This window comes from Diadema setosum, chromosome 21, assembly GCF_964275005.1.
Source record: "Diadema setosum chromosome 21, eeDiaSeto1, whole genome shotgun sequence".
Classification (NCBI taxonomy): Eukaryota; Metazoa; Echinodermata; class Echinoidea; order Diadematoida; family Diadematidae; genus Diadema; species Diadema setosum.
The window spans coordinates 8,306,860-8,327,363 of record NC_092705.1 but is presented as its reverse complement, the minus strand read 5'-3'; the positions used below and the strand labels follow the sequence as shown (position 1 = coordinate 8,327,363).

Genomic DNA, 20,504 nt, shown 5'->3' with positions numbered 1-20,504 from the left:
ACATGCTTTTTCTCTTGTAGGGCACTGTTCTTAGTGGTCGTGTACGGCAGGTGGCCGCTATAGACAGGTGGCCGCTAAGACAGGTCTGACTGTACTATGTAAACACCTTCTTGAATGCAGGAAATATCTGTGTACTTCCAATGCATCAAACTGGCGGGGGTGGGGGGGGGGAGGGGTTTATTAATAGCAGTTAATGACCTCATGGGCATGCTGTGTCCAACTGTAACCACTTCCCTACCACTAAAGAGGAGATTCAGTCACGGTGATCAGTTATAAAGTGTTTGATGTCATTAAGCAGGGCTCCACACTAACTTTTATTTTTGGTGGCCCAAAGGCAAACATCCGACCTTTTTTGGTGGCCCAATGTGCGCTTTTGGTGGCCCTGGGCCACCGGGCCACCGTTAGTGTCGAGCCCTGCATTAAGTCAGCAAAGAACATTTGGTCACACCTCTCTCCACAATCTGTACAATAACCACTGTCATCCCAACTTTCCCAGTACAAAAATAACCTTGTATGATGCCATTTCTCTGTTGTAGATCTCGTGCCTGCAAGTGGTGGCCACTTCTAGCCTCTCGTTTTTTTTGAGTTGCTGCACTGAGGTTTAATCATATGTACAATACACAAAGACGGGTTACATCCAACATCGTAAAACCATTAACAAAGTTTTGTAATGGTGCCATTTACTATTGTTTTGAAGCAATAGGAACAAAACAAAATAGCTATAGACACAGCTCCATGAAGAGACAACCATTTTCAGTGCAGACCTTGTTTTTATAAACATCAATTCTGCAATGACAGAAATGTTAGTGTATTTTGAGAATTTGCAATTTTGGTCGATGCTGCCCATTATGAGACACTTCCCCGTTTACTTGGCACTATGCAACAATAATTAAAATACAAATGAACAAATAAAAAAAATCAACTCCAAATTGGCTGTGATTTTTCCATGACATATCTTTGAATGAGAAAGATATTTTTGTGGTTTACAATTTCTACATCATATGTTTGTGAAATGCTATAAAGGAGATGTGTGGTGCATGTTTGCAAAGGAGAGAAATTCAACTTATTACTCATACTATCGGCTACTGCATAACCCTAAGCCACTTTCTACTATGCCCCATTCAACCTTCACAGAGAAATCATAATTCTAAATATTTATATCAAACCTTAATCACCAAAAAAGAAAAGTATGTCATGGTCACCAAAATGTAAGAAAAAAAAAGAAGAAAACAGGTCAATCAAGCTAAATATTGCTCTTTTTTTTTTTTGGCAGGGGGGGGGGGGGAGGTGACTTCTCTTCACAATATCATCTCTGGTTTGCGACTAATAAATGGTAAAATCTGGGATCATTTTCAATGAATCTTGAGTGGAAGTTCTCAGCAATATTCTACGTCAAATCAAATGCTTTCAAATCTCAAATTCCGAACAGGTTGGGTGGGTTTCCTTTAGCCACAAGTCGACTATTAAAGAAAACACTCTTCTATGACTTCGCGAGATATTTGGCTGTCATCTTGGAGAATTTCCATCCCATAGAGTCTTTTCCCAATGAAATTTTGCGTGACGAAGAGACACTTGCACTACCGGAATAATTATTTCAGTCCACACAAACAGTGTTCATGTGCATGCAAGGAAAAATCATTGGAAATCATTCTTATTACTCAATTAAATTTCCGGGAGAAATAGAAAACAGCATTTTTATCAAAAGTCATTTGTCTTACATCTGAGATAAGTCAAAATGACCTATATTACTGGACATCATCATGCTGAAGTGATTTTCAAATACAGCTCCAGGGTAATGGCTTGCTACTCTGCACTGCAGTGGACTCTTACGTTGATGATAAAAAAATTAACCATGACAGATGTCATTCATACTGGCCATGTCGATGACATTACATTGGTTTGGTCAGAGGAATGAAATGTCAGTTCATAAACTGATTACAGACCTTCCCCAAACACCTTATCTTTTTTTTTTTTTTAAATAAAAAAAGTAAACATTGCCAATTCTCATTAACTATTGACACCTTAACTGTGTCACCGGTGTGATGGACAAACTACTCTGTGTATAACATTTTATAATGCAATAATTAAAAAATCTGGTGTTGGACAAAAATTTTCCCTGCTGAAATGCCAAAATATAACTCATCAACAGCGTGCCTCTGTGGTTATCTATTACCCAGCATCAGTCCAATAGGCAGCGAAAGTGTACACACGCAAACATTGCACGTAGGGACAACATGGACGAGGAGGTTCTGTTCCCATCTTATGGGCTGCGTGCATCCATGTACAGTCATCTGTGAATGGCAGACGCAGGGTTGTAATGGCGAAGACTGTGCTATCCTTGCGAGGAGATCGTCCAAGCAGGCCCTGCATTGCTGAGTGACTGTACGACTGTAAATGCAGCCTTTTGCGTGACGATTCTTCGCATCACAGGTGAACGGTGATATTCACAGACAACAAAATAAACAATCTACGTCAAAAAACAAAACAGACATACAAATGGACAGACAAGAACTACTTTGAAGGCCAGACAGGAATCTCACAGACAGGTGCCAGGTGGGGTGACGATGGCAGTGCTGGGCCACTAGCCGAGGTTGGATTCACACCCCGTTGCCTCTTCCCACGGAGTGGACTACTGGAGGCATGGCGGGGGATGGGGTCAAGGAAGGTGCCAATCTACAGGAAGGGGTTGCTGGCATTGCTCTTTGGTGGGACTTGAGCTTGGCCAAAGCCACCTCCCTGGAAAATTGAGAAATGAAAAACATATGAGAAACATTAAATCAACTTTGTGCCTCCAATCTTAACAGCACTGTAAGAAATAGGATTTCGACTTCCAGCGCTCTTGGAATGCAAAGAAAAAAGGAGTCTTAATTTATTGCGGACAGTTAATCGGAGTTAATAGGATGTGTTTTCAAAGGAGTAATAAATAGTTACAGCTGCCTCATTGAAAAAAAGTATGTCATGCCAAGACTATAAGCTGTTTTGCTATAATCTATCAACAGTCAATCATGGATATCATAAGACAGTAATAATTCCTTTTCAAATGGTCTTTATAAATTGTTCTCTGATGAAAAGGCACAAGGTTACCTTAAGGTGATAAAACTATTATGGGGGATAATAGAAATGTGTCATAAAATCACTCACCATGAAGGGATTCGGTGTCATGCCAGTTGGCTGTGGTGCTGCACCCGGCGCTGCTCCCCAGGCTCCAAACTGCTGTCCCTGCGGCGCAGGCTGCTGTGGCGCCCCCATCTGCCCAAATCCTGCCATGTTCATTCCCGCTCCACCCGCCGGCACGGACTGCCCCTGTCCCATTTTGCCAAACTGAAGTCCTGCCATCGCGGCCATCCCCGCACCCCCAAATCCCAGGCTGCCACCAGCACCACTTACTGGCTGCATCCCAAACCCACCTGCCCCACCCATCTGTGCCGGTGGAAATCCCCCGGGCACAACGCGTCCATTCATTTGCATATTTGCACCACCCCCTAATCCTGCCTGCTGCTGGGGTACCTGCCCAAAAGCTCCTCCTCCGGGAACGCCCATCATCATATTGCCTTGTGCAGGCATGCCACCCGATGGCTGCATGCCCTGCACACCAAATAGTCCATTGGGTTGGGCAGTCCCGCCCATACTGGTCACCGGGGCTCCGCCCCCAAGGAATGGATTAGTTGCCATAGTACTTGTTGGCTGGGTAGCACCACTAGAGGACATTGACATGAAGGGATTACCCTGTGCTGATGACGCCACTGCATGGGGGAAATTTTCAAGATCAAAGAAGTCAATTGGAGATAATTACAGTAAAACTTGCCATATTGCAATAATTCTGAAGTTTATCAAATTCGCTATTAAACTTCGGCATGCTGCACTAAAACTGCCATATCAACCCAATTATGAGAATAATTAAGTTTGTTAGTGCAATTTATTCGTCGCCAAGGAAATTCGCATAAAATCAAATATAAATAATCTCCAGCGGACATCTATGCTAAATTTTCTATACCTCTAACATCATTAGTGTAATACACGTACCTCCCTTAACCATTTAAATCCGCTTTCAAACGCAGCTAATCAGGATAGTATCATGACAAAATTTCTTCATATGCATTGAAACCCTTATCTTGTGATTTAATAGATAAGAGCTCTTTTTAATGCCTCAGACCAATGCAGTTTCATGTACCTTTTTTTCATTCAACTTTGTTTCATTCTGTTTGCATTATTAACTAGAAATGTCGCTACGGCGACTGATGCCTCCGCCATAATGCATGATTCTCCCAATAGGTGTATAGTACAATGTCTTGACAATTTGTGATGACAGTTTCACATAACTGGCAAAATATCGAAATAACAGGTTTGTCAGAAATATCTTGAATGTTCACTTTCCATGAACTGGGTTTGCTATATAATTGTCTATTAAAGAGTGCAGGTACACATATTTGGGGAATTGAAAATTTTTACTTGACTTCTGACCGACCTTATTATAAGTTTATGCATTGAGTATAATTTTCAAGGTATGAAGAAAGAGTGTAATTACAGTACAAAATATTTTTTTTTTCATTTAAACCTGACCTTTGACCCTTAACCTTTGACCTTCTGGCTGGAAATTTCCAGGAGAATCTCCATCAAGTAATACATGTACATATATTAAACACTTTTAAAACTAATAATGCAATCATTGCATATACTAGTATACATGTATGAGGGAAATACAGTAGTAACATTTTGAGGAGTTGACCTTGACCTTTGAACCCCTGACTGTTGACCCATGACCCCTAAATTCCCTAGATAATTCCTGCCAGTCAGTACATGCATATGTACCATGTTCCATGAAGATACATTGAACCATTTGCGAGAAAAATGATATTGCAACATTTTCACCTAACCTTTGACCTTTTGACCTTTGACCTTATGACATGAAACTCTCTCTGGATAATCCTTACGCAGTAGTACATGTCTACACTAAGTTTCAAGAAAATAAATGCGGGCATTGCATAGATATGGGGGAAATAGCAACATTTTTAGCATTTGACCTTGACCTTTTGACCTTTGACCTCTTGTCAATGTCACTAGAATTTACTCAACTAATTGTCCCATCATACATCATCCTTGGACCAAGTTTGGTGAAAGCAGCTTCATCCAGTTTTGAGTTATCACATAAACAGATAAATTTTAGGATTTGACCTTGATCTTTGACCTTTGACCTCTGTCCGATTTCACTGAAAAACTAATCAAGTAATTGTCCCATCATACATCATCCTCCAACAAAGTTTGGTGAAATTTGCTCCATACAGTCTTGAGTTATCGCGTAAACGGATACAATTTCATGATTTGACCTTGACCTTTGACCTTTGACCTTTAGCCGATTTCACCCAAAATCTTATCAAATCGTTGCCCCATCATACTTCATACTTGGACCAAGTTTGGTAAAATTCCAGTAAATATTACTCAAGTTATCGGTAAACGAAAGCGGACGGACGTACGTACGGACGGACGGACAACCCGAAAACATAATGCCTCCGGCACCACTTCGTGGCGGAGGCATAACAAAAGCTAATCTCATCGCTCACACTATACCCAAAGTGTTGCTCAGTGACATCTTCTTCCCACTCTTTTCCATCACATCCCATGAAGTGAGTATTAACTTGATTCCTACAAATATGCTTCATCAACATGCGATGATCCACCGCGAACCCACCTCCCGCACCAAAGGGCACAGATCCGAAAGCCGCCGCCGATGACGTCGTCGTTGTTGCACCCAGGGACGATGCAGACAGACTGCCACTGACCGGCATGGGTTGTGCTGTCGACTTGGCCATCCCCGTGCCCCAGTCTATGCCGGAACTGGACGAGCTCCTGGACCCACCTCCGCCGCCGCTACTTCCACCCCAATCTATGGAGCCTCCTCCGCCCCAGTTGATGCCGGCAGAACTACTGGCTGTGTCGGTATCCCCCAGGCTGGCAAATGCGGCATACTTGTCTGCGCCCCCTGTCCCCTGTGATGCCCCGCTGGTTGGAGTGGAATTGCTGAGGGAGAGCCCCTGCAGGCCTTGGGCCGTCTGGTTGACGCTGGCTGAGGAGGCAGGGATGGGAGCTGGGGCAGGCGTGAATGCTGACTCAAACGCACCAAAGTTGTTTGTGGCTGGCTGTGCGGCCTGGCTTGGCGCCGCCTGGGGTGCTGGCATAAAAGCTGTCGGAACACAAGAGAATAGAGCCATTTTCTATCTGGTAATAGCCGTCGTCATGTTAACATCACAAACTACACGTCCCAGCAGCTCACATATTACATGTAGACTGACAAGTATAAATACAGATGCACATGCAAACATATCTGTATGCAGAATTGTTTGAAAACATTATGCATCATTGATTCCATTAACTTGCTTTTTCTTTCTTTTTTCTAATCAAAACTTTCTAACACACATCTTGCACTAATCATCTTGTGATGTAGAAACAAAACATGTACATTGTGGTCCTGCTGCATCTGGTTGTGACTAACGTCTTGTCAAAGATGCTATGCAATATTGCAGTCAGGCAGTCAGAACCATCATTCCATCATCACCAATGAGAAATTTTCATGCAATAGGAATTAGTGAGTACAAAGGGTATTTTAATTTCACTGTTGATCTCATTTGAAGCAATATGCGCATACGTAAACAGGCAAATTAATAAACTAAAAACAATATGCAAATAGCAAACAATGCAAAGGTGTTATCACACATTCTTAAATGCATGTCTTCTAACATATTCATGTACAAGTGTGTATACTGTATGTAGGATATCATACAATAGAGCCTACATATAGGGATACATGTGTGTATACATAGAAGTGTCAAACATTCGTTTCATTATAGACATAATCACACACACGGTAGTATTAGTGATAAAAGTTTAATACATGTGAACATATAAACAAAAAAGAAGAAAATATTGCATTAAATACCTCACAATGAAAACATAAGTGAATTAGACTAAGGATGATATGAGACATTGAATACTGCATACGCTGTTATTTTCGCGTACAGATATTTTCGCGAATGACGAGGCCATAGACATTTTCGCGAGATGTTGTTTTTGCGAATTGACGCCCATGCTTACATTAATGCACTATTAACAGGGAGCACGGAGACATTTTCGCGTGTTGTTAAATTCGCAATCCAACTGTGATTCGCGAAATTCGCGAAAATTAAACCCTCGCGAAAATAACAGCTTATACAGTAGTACACATGAGAGCATTCTGTACCAAAGAACTACACGAATTTAAAGGAGAAAGACAAGAAATAACACACTGCAATTTGATTGCAGAGATGTAGCTGCCAACCTTTCCCCATCAAACCAGGGAGGTTTCCGGAGAGCAATCTGGAAGAAAGTTACAAGTGTGTTTACAAGGACTTTATAGGCAATACCACACCTTCAAATGCACTGGGAAAAGTATGTGCTTCTGTATCAAAACTATTACATAAGGAGTATACACTACATTGTCCTAGCATGACTGTGCAAACACAACACACCAAACACCAACAAAGAGCAAAATTAGTATACGATAAATGATAGTCTTGAGTGTCATGAGAAAATGTTACACGGCAAACTTAACAAGTGGATAGAGATCACTGCTGAAAGTCATCAAAACATGCACTATTCAACACCTCTAATGTTCAACTACATGTACGATTCATTCGTATACGCATGAGTTCAATATTTATGTGTACGTTGATATGGCTCAACCTGGTGAGAAAAAGCATATTTTCATGGGTGATGTGTGGATGTGTGGTACAGTTTGGAGTCCACTTTTAGTAAATCAAAATGAGTCATTCTACTACAATCTTGATAGTTTAGACAATTCTGACTGATAAGTATTAAAAGACAGAGCACTAGGAGGAGGACAGATTATAGCTTGGAATCATGTCCGCTTTGCCGGAAATCTGTAATATACACTACATGTGGCATTACTGAGGAAAATGCACATATTTGTAGATTAGTGATGTGTGTGTCTATGACTACATGTATTTTCCCCCTTCCGTTTGCCTGAAGAGGGAATTGGAATCAATATGTTAACAAGAAAAGTCTTTTTTTGAAAATCAACAAGTCCTGACACACAGCCTTGAAGATTAAAAAACAAAACAAAAATCAACAACAAAATGCCCTCCACCTGTAGAAGTTTGATTCCAACTAACATCACATCTGGTGAATATATTATACTTCTAACACTGAACTCACGGTCACAACACTCAAGAGTCTACAGAGACCATTACATGCCTGATTCAAAAATCATTGTCTTGCTCATATATTGAACCCCTGTGGCCCTTATCTTCCAATACAGGAAACACACTTGAATACACAGAGGAAATGTAGTCTAGGTGTGCACGTGTAGGTTGTAACTGCATCGAACAAACGGTATTCTTCCGTAAACTTTTAAACACATTTATTTTATTTTTCTTTTCTTTCGTCTACTTTCCCATTTCAAGACAAAGCTGATTCTAAAGTAGATCCACATACAAGTGAGAGCTTGCACTGAAACACATTTGTTACAAAAAAAAAAAAAAAAAAAATTCAGAGCTTATTGGGTGAGACTTCTTTCAAATAAACTGTACGCCGACATATTTGGGAAATAGTAATCCTCATAGAAGGTGGGCCCCACCTTTTATTACGATCACTTTGATGTGACTTTGTTCTAGGATATCTCAGCCATTTCAAAACTGATTTTCATCAAATAAACTATGAATTCCTCTTAAAATGGTATGCTCTGCTACATTTCATATCAAAATGGTTTCTTAATATCTCAGAAAAAGTTAAAAGCTTAATCCTCATTTCCACCAATACTATACCATCCCTTTTTAAAAACACACTTGGCTTTAGAAGATTCTAATCTGTAATCAAAGAACTTACAGTTGTATCACCATCACTCTTCTCCACTTTTAAAGGTACACTTGGCTCTTGAAATTTTTGATCTGTTATCAAAGAACTATCACTTTCACTCCTTTCCACTTACGGTAAGTTCAGTCTGCACACACCTACAGTGTAGCTCTTGAAACTTTTGATATGTTATCAAAAATCAGACCATATCACTATTACATGTACTCTTCTCCACTCAAGGTATGTTCAGTCGACAAACACTTGGCTCTTAAGGGTTTTCAGTCATGAAGAGGAATCAAGAAAAATATCTTCAATTCTTATGTGCATTATGTATGTACAAGTGTACCTACATTGTATATTCACATATGATATATACATGTAGTTACCTAATTCACTTACCAGTACAGACAGATGGAAAATTGAGTGATCATGTAGTTAACCAATGCATTCACATCATTGTGTATACATGTAACATGCTTTTTTCTAGGACCCTTCAAGCACTTAAAAAATTAAAACAGCTTGAACTCTTGCTATTGCATGGAAGAGTATTCATGAGTCTAATCGGCTTGATTCTGTGCATACAGTATGGGACTTACGACCATAATGGTCCTATCAGATTCCATTCTGGCCAGTTTACTAATTAATATCAATTGAAATCAAGGCAATATACATATTGTACCTGATACCTGCAACTACATCTGAAGGTATTGTTGTCATTATATTCAGGGCTATGTAGCTCAGTGATATTAAAGGCATTGTTCATCATTTGCAAATGAAACAAAAACTCAGCATTAGTGCCTCAAAATAGTTCTACAATGTGAGTTAGGGACAGAAACAACCAATGTAAAAATGTTAATCACTATAATCACTGTTAATGTGAACAATAATCATGATAAAATTGTTTCTGGAATAAACCGTCTACAGTTATGGTTTATTGAGGGAAATAGTGATATCCCCTGATATATTTTAGGCTTTATTGCAACATTCTTATATTGTAGGACGTTTTGTGATACAACTGACCTACAGATATGCATCAAACATGCTAACTCGAACATTTTTTAAATCACTGCTCCCAATGGTAAGCAGTACCTTGAAACTGACTTTTATTCGTCTCTGCCATGAGCAAGTGTTCGATGCGAAGTACACAGGAGCTCATACATGGAGCTCATTCATAGCTGACCACTCCAAGCAACTGAAAACTAAGACATGAGTTGATACAACAAACCACCCTACATGCTCCAAAAATACCAATTCAGCACATTTGGTTATACCACACCTAACCAGTAGGATGATCTTATGCAGACAAAGACTTTTTTTTGTGGGCACAAATTTTGCTGTACATATGTAACTGCTAGTACTGCTACAGAGGTATTTCCTGCACCTCCTTTTCTAAGGGTTTCCCCATCTGCAAACATTGTGGCTAATACAGTTGACTCCTGTTAACGAAGTCCTCGGGACCGGCAGTTTTCTTTCATTACATCAAAATTTCGTTATAACCAAACAAATAAACAATAAAAATACATAGACTGGATAATGCTGCGGCCTGAATTTTTTACTTCGTTGTAACTGGAATTTCGTTATAACCGTGTTCGATATAACGGGAGTGCACTATAAACTGATTAATATGGTTATCATACACAAGGTGAGCATCGAGAACTACATTGTAAGGTGAAAAGTTTCAACATGGCTTACATAACAGTGGAGTGAAAGATAGCTACAGCAGATTCTTGCAGGAAAAGCTAAAACAAAAGTGGTGAGCACAGGAAACAGCTGTTGGGGACAAGGGTTACCATGCTCTATTCAAGCAAGAACACAACAGAAGTGTCGGTGAGTACAATAGCTGTCACATGAACTGAAAAGTTTTGAAGAGATTAGTGAGACTCCAGGCTATGATGTATTATCAAGAGACACCAGGGACGGACACATCCACAAGGAAGAGATGGTGCACATTACTACTCACGATCCTCAGCGTGTATGCTGGGGGAGGAGGAAAAGAAGATGTCAGCAAAGTTCCCTGAGCTGGTGGAGGCAGTGCTGCCGGGCCGAGTCGCTACTGGGTCGGGGAGGGCAGCATGCACGCCTGAAGGTACAATGTAGAGCAGCCATCGAGTCAACTGTTATGTGTGTGTGTGTGTGTGTGTGTGTGTGTGTGTGTGTGTGTGTGTGTGTGTGTGTGTGTGTGTGTGTGTGTTCTTGCAAATAGGGATATTGTAGTGTTTTATTCCAGGCAACTGGGGATACATTTCATATCATATGCCCGTCGTGAGTATTTAAAACACATGAAAAAGCACCCTCTTAAAGACCTTGGGGTACTCTAGGGGTACTATTATAATTATCATAGTACACCTGACCGTTCTGCATGTCAAGGACCTGTATGTGGGCGAAAAGCTTTTACACTATTCTTATGGGGAAATTTGAAAATTTCTACACATACACTTGATTGTGATGCACCTATTTGTATACACTACAAGTACTAGAAGCCCCATTTTCCAACTGAATTTAAGTATGATTTTGGGTGGTTTTCAATTTCAATCAGTCAATCCATCAGAATAAGGAAAAGTTATTTTTTTAGAGACAAATAATGGAATATATGCCCGATTACCTAGCAAACTATCATATCCCTGGTTGTAGCAATTTACGAGAATGTGTGTGTGTGTGTGTGTGTTTGTGTTTCAGTGTTTATGTGTACTTGGCTGTGCATGGGTGTGTGTTTACAAGTGTTTGTGTTTCAAAACGATGCTCGTGGTGCATTGCAGCAGGTGTGTCGGTTTGCAACATCTGGCAGGTTTGTGCACTGAGCCAAGCTCCCGCAGGGTTGGCTGGCAATGAGCATGCATGCATGTTGCCATAGCAACTGTCAAACACTAAATTTACTATACCACATCCAGGCAATCAAGAAAGAACTGATGAGGTCACAATGGTCTCAGTGACAGCATGGCACTTGACATGGCATCCTACATACAGTACACATAGTCCTCATAATGGTGGTCTTGATTGAGTGATCACGATCAATGTTCAGTAGAAATCACTTTTCACATGTGTGCAGAGGAACTTACAAAATATGATTTTATCTTCCTCGTACACATTGTACACATATACATCCTGGAAATGACATACATAGAATTTGACACATGTGATGAATGGTTGGGCTAGAACTGCACTGTTTGACCACAGAAATTGAGCCAATGATGCGGACTGCCAATGATATACAATGTACATTGTATCTATTCAAAGTTGAAGAGCTCAATATAAACAGCTTTACAGCAAAACTGAAACTTTCCCAAGAAAGATCATTTCTAATTGCATTCTTATTCAAACCACAACTTGCAAAGCTATCAACGCTCTGTTTCTTTCGGCTGCTTCAATTAAAATTCTTGAATTTCCTTTTGTACAGTCAAGTACACTTGTAGCTTGTAATGAATATGAGCAAAATAGAAACCTGACCATTACGATGAAAGTACTATGTAGATTTGTAAATATTTTGACTAAGGCTCTAATTTCAATGCCTTCTTCTGTGACAAGTGATATTTTGTTTTAATGCTTTGTAGCCATTTGGAATAACAAACGATATCTTTACTAATTTTCTCTCCACTCTCCAGAAATCTCTGTACACGTATGAATGCAAATTTTTTTTTTTTTTCTGGGGGGGGGGGGGGTGTGGCTGCTCACTGAAAAATTAGCTCACTGTGCCCCTCACATTAAGCAAAAGGAGGATAGTACTGCAAGATGATATCAACATCTTCTGCCCAGAGCACAGTGGATCAGAGCAGCTCCTGTTTTTATGTCCAATTGCAAAGCTTGTTAGGTTCTGTGACCATCACTCACCATTCCCCTCAATATAAAATTGTTAGGTTCACACGCTGTTCCTAAACTTGAAGTCAAGGTCAAAAACTTAACTCTCGATGATTAGCTTGTAGTTTAGCACCGTGTGGACGCACTCGGAAGTTAGCAATCTTAAAGTTTAGTCGATGATTAGACCCATGAGACATCTTAGGGTTTACGCTCTCTCCACGAGCCATGGGGGTGCCCACTTGTAGTTTCACTTTGTATGGACACAATAATCAACGAGCTTGTGAGTTAGCATGAACCTCGCATCTCGTTCGCTGCACTATTTTGTATGGGCACAAGGTCATCCAGCAAAGACTCTGCACTTCTGTTGTAATCATCAAGTGGGGCTCGCTCATACAAGTTGTAACTTAGAGTTTAGGTGAGCGTGTGAAACCGCATTGTGAATTCACGATTGGGGCTAATCATTGACAGTTAAGTTTTTGACCTAAACTTCAAGTTTGGCAACTGTGTGTGAACGTAACTATTGTTAGGTTCTGTGACCTTCACTCACCATTCCCCTCAATATAAGAGTATTGTATTTAAATATTGGATGGGGTAATGGTAATGCAGACATAAATGACATCCTTATACAATGAATTTTACAGAGGCAGGCAGGAGAAGACATGCACAATTCAAAGAGTCACTTATTCACTGTTGCACAGGCTAAGGACTTGTAAACTCACTTGCCTGCTTGTGCGGGGCAACTAAAACTATCTGTCTGGCATATATTACAGTAACAACAGCTTGCTTGTTCAATCTATCGAGCCCTTGCTGGAATGCTTGTTTGGCCAAGTATATGGGAATCATTGTTGATAATGCCCTGTGTAGACTGCTACTTGATGAGTGTTTATGCAATGTGCATTCCTTCATAGTCCTTACCTCCACTGGTTTGAGGGGGTCCACCAAATGCCTGACTAAAATCTGCAAAGCCACCCTGTTGCTGTTGCTGGGCCTGGGGCTGGGGCTGGGGGAAAGCCGCCTGTTGAGCCGGCTGGCCGAACAGCATTTGCTGTCCAAACGCAGACTGCTGTTGCTGCTGCTGCTGGGAGCTTTGCCAACTCGTTGACTGTGCTGGTTGTCCAAAGGGACTTGGCTGGGCTGCTTGTCCAAAGGGTACCTGCCCAAAACCACTGGCTTGCGCAGCTGTTGCAATCAATAATAAGTATGTAAACAACTGAACACTGAACAAAAGAATTTAAAAAAGATAACATAATTCAAGCCACCGTATTGTATGTGCTTAGCATTCACACAGCAATATCACTCTTGTAAATTGAAATCTTATTTTTTCCCCTAGCTAAAAACATCCCCCTTCCAAAATAAAAAAGCACAAATATCTACACCACTACATTGTACATTTTATTTTAGCTCTCTAATAGAAAATATTTCTGAATTTTTCATTTCCACGCCACTGTGATCAACATGACCTAGTCTAAAAGAAGATTAACACCCTCTATGGTTAAAGCATGAAGGTCACATATCTGGGTCAGGAAAAACATAAGGCAATGAACAAATAGAAAGTTACATTTTGAACACAAATGACCAAATTTTGAAACAATAGTAGAAAGCTAAAAAAAACTAGAAATGTCGCTTTGGCGACTGGTATGCCTCCGCCATAATGCATGATTTTCCCAATAGGTCTAGATAGTACATGTGGACACTGTGTGATTACATTTTCACAAAATTGGCAAAATATTGGAATGACAAGTTTGTCACAAATGTGTTGAATGTTCACCTTCCTTGACGTAGGTTTAATTGGATGAATAGGAGAGCATGTATCTAGGGATTTAAGGACTTTAACTTGACTTTGACCATTCATACATTTAGGCATTGAGTAATTTTCAAGGTACAGGTGTGGAGAAAAAGTGCAATTTCTGAATTGAATAGTAAATTGTTACCATTTTCATCTGGCCCTTGACCCTAAAATTCATAAGATAATTACTTTCAGGTAGAACATGCATAATATGTAGTAAGTTTCAAGGTAACTTGAGCCACTTCCGAGATATGGAGGAAAAAGTTAGTTCAGCACTTTCACTTGATCTTTGACCTTTTGACTTCTGAGGCAAAAAGAGAAAAAAAAAAACTTTCCAGAGAATTTCTATTAGGTTACACACGCATACACCAAGTGTAAAAAAATAACCCTGCTGGCATTGCATAAATATGAGGGTAATAGTAAAATTTTGAAGTCTTGCACTTGACCTTTGACCCCTGACCTTTGACCCCATGAACCCTACATTCTCTAGATAATCACTTCCAGTCAGTACATGTATATACTATGTTCCATGAAGATACCTTGAACAATTTTCCAAGGTACGGAGAAAAAAAAGAAGTTTTAATATTTTTACTTGACCTTTTGACCTTTGACCTTTGACCTCATGACCCAAACTTTCACCAGAGAATCTTAATTGGGTAATACATGTATACACTAAGTTTCAAGAAATCTCTTCAGGCATTCAATAGATATGGTGGAAATAGTGAAATTTTATGTATTTGACCCTGACCTTTTGACCTTTGACCTCATGACCCAAACTTTCACCAGAGAATCTTAATTGGGTAATACATGTATACACTAAGTTTCAAGAAAATATCTTCAGGCATTCAATAGATATGGTGGAAATAGTGAAATCTTATGTATTTGACATTGACCTTTTGACCTTTGACCTTGAGCATGTGCACCCAAAAGTTGATAGGCACAACTTCACCCCCAATACACATACATGCCAAGTTTCATTAGGATACCTCAACAGGTTTTGATAGTTACCTTGTCCACAAAATTCATTACGGACGGACGGAAGGACGGACAACCCGAAAACATAATGCCTCCGGCACCACTTCGTGGCGGAGGCATAAAAAAAAAACAAAAAAACAGCAATGAGGATTTTGAGGTCCAAAACCTGTAAAACTGATAATGCTACATTGATTGGTATCTTTTTAATCTACAAACATTCAAATACACGTGTATGATGGCATCTGCTTCTTGGATGCCTGTAAAGAAATTTGATAACTTGCATGGACCTTTCTTATTACATGAGCAGGGTAATGCAAGACAGTGCTATTAAAGTTTGAGGTAGGGAAAAATTCTCTATTTACAATGTAAATTCCAGTGGAGATGCTATGTATATGATGAGTCACACGCACTGACCTGGTTGTGCTGAACTGGCAAACGGGTCTCCCCCAAGGTCCGCTAATAGATCCACAGACTTTTGTTTGTTTGCTGTTTGTGCTAGTGTTGGAGGTTTGCTGTTCTGCTGTGAGGAAGCCGGCGGCTGTCCGTGATTATTGGAACCAAACATTCAAAGATAAATCAACCACTCAGAATGTGTGGATATTGTCACTTCATCAAAGAAATTTATCTTCACTGAGATTCCATAGTTTCAGAAACAGTGGTATTCAAGCCTTGTCACAGCCCATGCTTGATCAACCTGTCTGGGCATAACAAATTATATAAACTGTTCACAAGTCAATGATGGAAAAGCAAAGTATAGTCTTATAAAATGTAACATTAGCTCAGAATAACTGTAAAGACGTTTGTATTAACTTGACAATATCAGGAATAACACTAATGTACCTTGGGAACACATGACAACAAGGATGGCAAAGTGTGTCAAACATCATGACTAATTTGCAAGATAATATGATTTGTCATGCAAATTTGAGACTGCTTCCCAAGTCTACTTTCAGACAGTACAGCTCATTATGCATTGTGCTTATACTCACATACATGCATTTATATACTGTCAGTAGACTGGTCTCCCTAACCCCACCCCCAACAAAAGTGAACACATAGATAAATATTAAAAGATATATACAATCATTTAATAGGAAAAGATGAAATCAAACTGTAGATGTATTTATACCAGGGAGGTGTTACAGAGATGGAGTGGCAACTCTTCGTAATTCATGCAAACACATGTTTGGGTTCAAGGCGTTACAATGGGATGTCTAGCATTCCATTACGCTTTGAAGTCATGCTCGGCACCGCTCTAGTTGCAAGACGAAGTTCGGAGACGAAGAACGCATTTCACCTTTCGTTGAATTACAAGCTTTATTTCACCGCAAAATTTTATATGAAATACTCGAATTGATTTAGAATAGTTTAGGAAAGAATTCAATATTATTAAGATGTATTTCTAGTTTCTTCGTAATTCGCAAATCGAAAGGAAATGAAAATTAGGCCCTCTCAAAAACCTATTTTTTTTCTATAATGCGCACATTTCCGCATGTTAATTTTCTATCTTTTAATAAGGGATATTTTGATCTTTCAAATAAAGTACTCCGTTAAAGCGTGTTCCAGCGTGTTTTTAAACTATTTGCTGTTAAAATTGTGAATTTTACACTGCATTTTGATTTGCTGCTCCAATTCAAGGTACACAAATTCATTGTTGCCATCACATTGAAAGAGAGAGCGAATTGCAGTAGGAGCAAATATTTCTAGATGTGAGAGCGCTAGTCCCGATTATTGATGCTCTCTTTTGTCAAAGCACATGGGTAACACCTGTAGTTGAACGCATAACTTCTCGGCGGTGCCGCGCATGATTTCAAAGGAGAGCTTTAGTTGCCTCTCCTTCTCTAGCACCTCCCTGTTTATACCCAACAGGTTTTGGAATTTGTTTCATTATTAAACTACAGATAGATGTACATGTACAGCACATTGGTGCATTTGCAACAGAAGATGTGTTGTATGAACACAATCTTCCATGTTGACTAAAAGGCCATGAAGAAGACTAGATGATGACTACTGTACATGTTTATGTGACCATGAAATCTTGTGCCTGAAGTCTTGCGATTTCCAGAGTAAAATCATTGCATTTGACCCACATAAACTAGTACATACTTTTGTATTTGTTAAACACCTCTTAACTTCACGAGTGATCTTACTGCACACATATTAAAGTAAATTGCATACAAGGAGAACGCCCACTCATTTGGCTACCGTACCTCTCAAGAGCAATGTCATTCAAGGTTTCTTGCTTAATATGTGTGGCGCTCCGACAAAATGAGTCATAAGTCGCACGGGGACTTTTCCCGTAATGAGCCGAAAATGAAGGGAAAGCACTACACGGGTCGAAAATTTTTTATGACGGATTTTGATTCCTTGACGTTTTATCTATTCGTACAGAAAATTTCAGCGTGTAAAAATGAGGACAAGTGTCCCAAATCACAGTTTTTCTGAGACAATTTTTTTTCGGTTACATTTTTTTCGAACGCTCGCCTTTGCGCTGCGTTTCGCACCTATTGTTCTTGCCCGATTGAGACTCCGCCTCCGTTGCTAGGGCGTATGTTAATGAAGCATTGCTCTTGACCCCATTGAAGACAAAACAAAGCATGGTGCGCGCGGCGGCGTCGGCGGCGGCGAGGGCTTAATTACGCAAAAGCAGTGAGCTGACCAAGGCTATCGATTGCATGACCAGCGAGTTGCGTTTGATACATGCACCACATTTCATGAAGTGGTGATTGATGTGACGCACAAATGCCGCTGAAAAAATTCCAACGAATGATCACGCAAAATTTATGATACTTTATCAATGAGCTAATACATGATCACATATCGAACTTGAAACCTCTCTCTATGTGTGTGTGTACTTTTACAACTTTTATTGGCCTCATTAATGAATTCATTCAAATAATTATGTATAACTGTCGTTCCCTGGTATGTGACTTGCTGTTTAAAGTTCATCTTTGGAGATATAGCATGGCATAAGTTGTCAGTTATTCTCGTCTTTATAAAGTCGACAATTCGCATGATAATTTAAGCCAAATGTGTGTAATGCGTAATTTTATTTCCCCGGTTAATAAAACTTATTGCCCTATTTTCTTATGATGGTTTGGGCCGCAACGGCATGAAGAGAAATCGGACGACAAACATTATCAATGCCCAAATAGCTCGTGTTCCCTTTGGAGGATATTCTGACTCTTGTCATTTGTGTATTAGAAGTAGGACCTATGAGAAAGTGACAGAAAGCTATGTCGCTACTCAAAAGTGTTTTTCTTCATTTTTTTTTTTTAAATCAGAATGTGTGTAATGATAGTTGTTTGTCGTGTCTTACGTGTAGCTGACATGTGAGAGGTCAAGTCTGCAAAGAATTTGGCTAACAGCTTTGCGAAGTAGCAGCGCTAATTGCCTATTGAATTGTGTATTCTGAGGAATTCCGAATGAAAGAACTCGGACGACACTGTTCACGCCTTGTATCCGAGTAAACCCGGCATCAACGAAGCCTTGAACAATGAAAGGAAACTTCCTGCTATCACGGGGTGGATAATCACGCAACCAGTACAATTCTTTTTTTCGCTATTGATAGCAGAATTAGTGACGTAACGGAGCGACAGTGTTGGAGGATCGGCATTATGTCTGCTAATTTGTAAAAGATTTTTTTCAGTCCCCTTTTGTGTTCAGAACCACAGCCAGGGACGCCAACTTACTTTATCTCCTACAAGCTATCGTTACTATCTTAAAACGTGAATTTTATGAAAGGTTGAAAGTGATTGCGGAATCAGTTCTTCTGCGTGACACAAGGCTTTTATAATAGCATACCAAGCTTAAATCGTTTACCTGTATAGAAAGGGCGGGAATACACACTTATCGCAATCATCCGGATTTGAGAGTGATACACTCTACTATTTTTCTTCATCTTTCCCCCGACAAAGACCATGGTAATTCAACACAAACAAGCAAACAAACAAACAAACAGACAAACAAGCAGTTGCATTATATTAGAACGTACAGAATTATTGTGGTTCATGCATAGGTCATCTTTTGATGTATAGTAGTCATTTGTTGTCGTTTTTATAGCGTGTCCTAATAAATGCCTTTAGCGAAAACCCAACATAACTTTTATCAAGGAGGGAAGGGAACTTAAATTTAAATATAACATAGTTTATAGAAATCAGACATGTAAATAAGGCAGTCATATACATCCGCATGGCCGATTGTAATCTCTTACTTTGACTATTAAACATGATCGCCTGCATTTACGTGCTTTTTCTAATTTCTTGAACTTTGCCTCATTTTCTCTTTTTTCTTTAAAGAATTGCTCGCAACGTTTAAAAATCGTAACGCAGCCCGCTTTCCCACAATTAAATGTTCCATTTGATTCGTCACTTATTGATGGTCGGGTGACGACAAATGTTGGAAACTCGAGCGATAATACATGGCATTTTGTTTTGTTGGTTTTCGTCTCATTGCTCAAACGAATTTTGACTACGATTACAGAGGAATCATCTACGAGACTTATCTGATGGTTTTTAATACAGAAATGATCATCAATCAGCAAGGATTAATCAACAAGTCATGAATTCACTTTACCCATCATGTCTAATCGAACTACGACATTGTTGAGGTATAAACCGCGCCTTTTATTTTCATAGTTCAAACTCACTCTTGGCATAATCCAAACAAATAATTCTTTATATAATTTCTCAAAATGCTCAAAAGATGGCCATAGTCAAAACTTTCTACAAGGATTGCACACGGCAATCTTTACTGGCCTAAACAAGTTTTCTAGAGCTATCAGTTCCCCCTATGACGATGATTTCGTTTGCGTTTCGAACTTGTACCGAACTAATTTCAAAACAGCTATTTCCTTTATGGGTCGATTAATGAACCAGTCTTTTGAATTCATAACCAACATTCGTAATCGTAACCATACAGTACCATAATACTGTCAATAACAGTTGGAAAATGTAAATGCTATAATAGCATGAAATAAATGAGTAACGATTATCTTCATACATTCTAATTCCTAAGTGATGCCGCTGCGATAATGACACATGGTTTGACTACTGCTTCAAGCAAATAAAAGGAAAAAGGAATGGGATATACTTCTAATGATGATACCACC

At 39.6% G+C, this 20,504-nt stretch overlaps 1 protein-coding gene across 2 annotated transcripts in view; it reads right to left on the bottom strand.

Annotated features, from left to right (window-relative positions):
- Positions 1–1,968: 1,968 nt before the first annotated feature.
- LOC140244302 (uncharacterized) overlaps positions 1,969–20,504 on the bottom strand; it is a 50,935-nt gene continuing 32,399 nt past the window's right edge. The window contains exons 4-9 of one of the 2 annotated variants that reach the window (XM_072323944.1): positions 15,809–15,932; positions 13,549–13,812; positions 10,802–10,921; positions 5,687–6,178; positions 3,142–3,743; positions 1,969–2,736 (exon numbers count right to left, since the gene is read on the bottom strand). In XM_072323944.1, coding sequence (XP_072180045.1) covers positions 2,674–2,736; positions 3,142–3,743; positions 5,687–6,178; positions 10,802–10,921; positions 13,549–13,812; positions 15,809–15,932 — 1,665 coding nt within the window. In that variant the 3' untranslated portion in view covers positions 1,969–2,673. The remainder of the gene's footprint in view (positions 2,737–3,141; positions 3,744–5,686; positions 6,179–10,801; positions 10,922–13,548; positions 13,813–15,808; positions 15,933–20,504) is intronic. The other variant, XM_072323945.1, reaches the window with a different exon arrangement.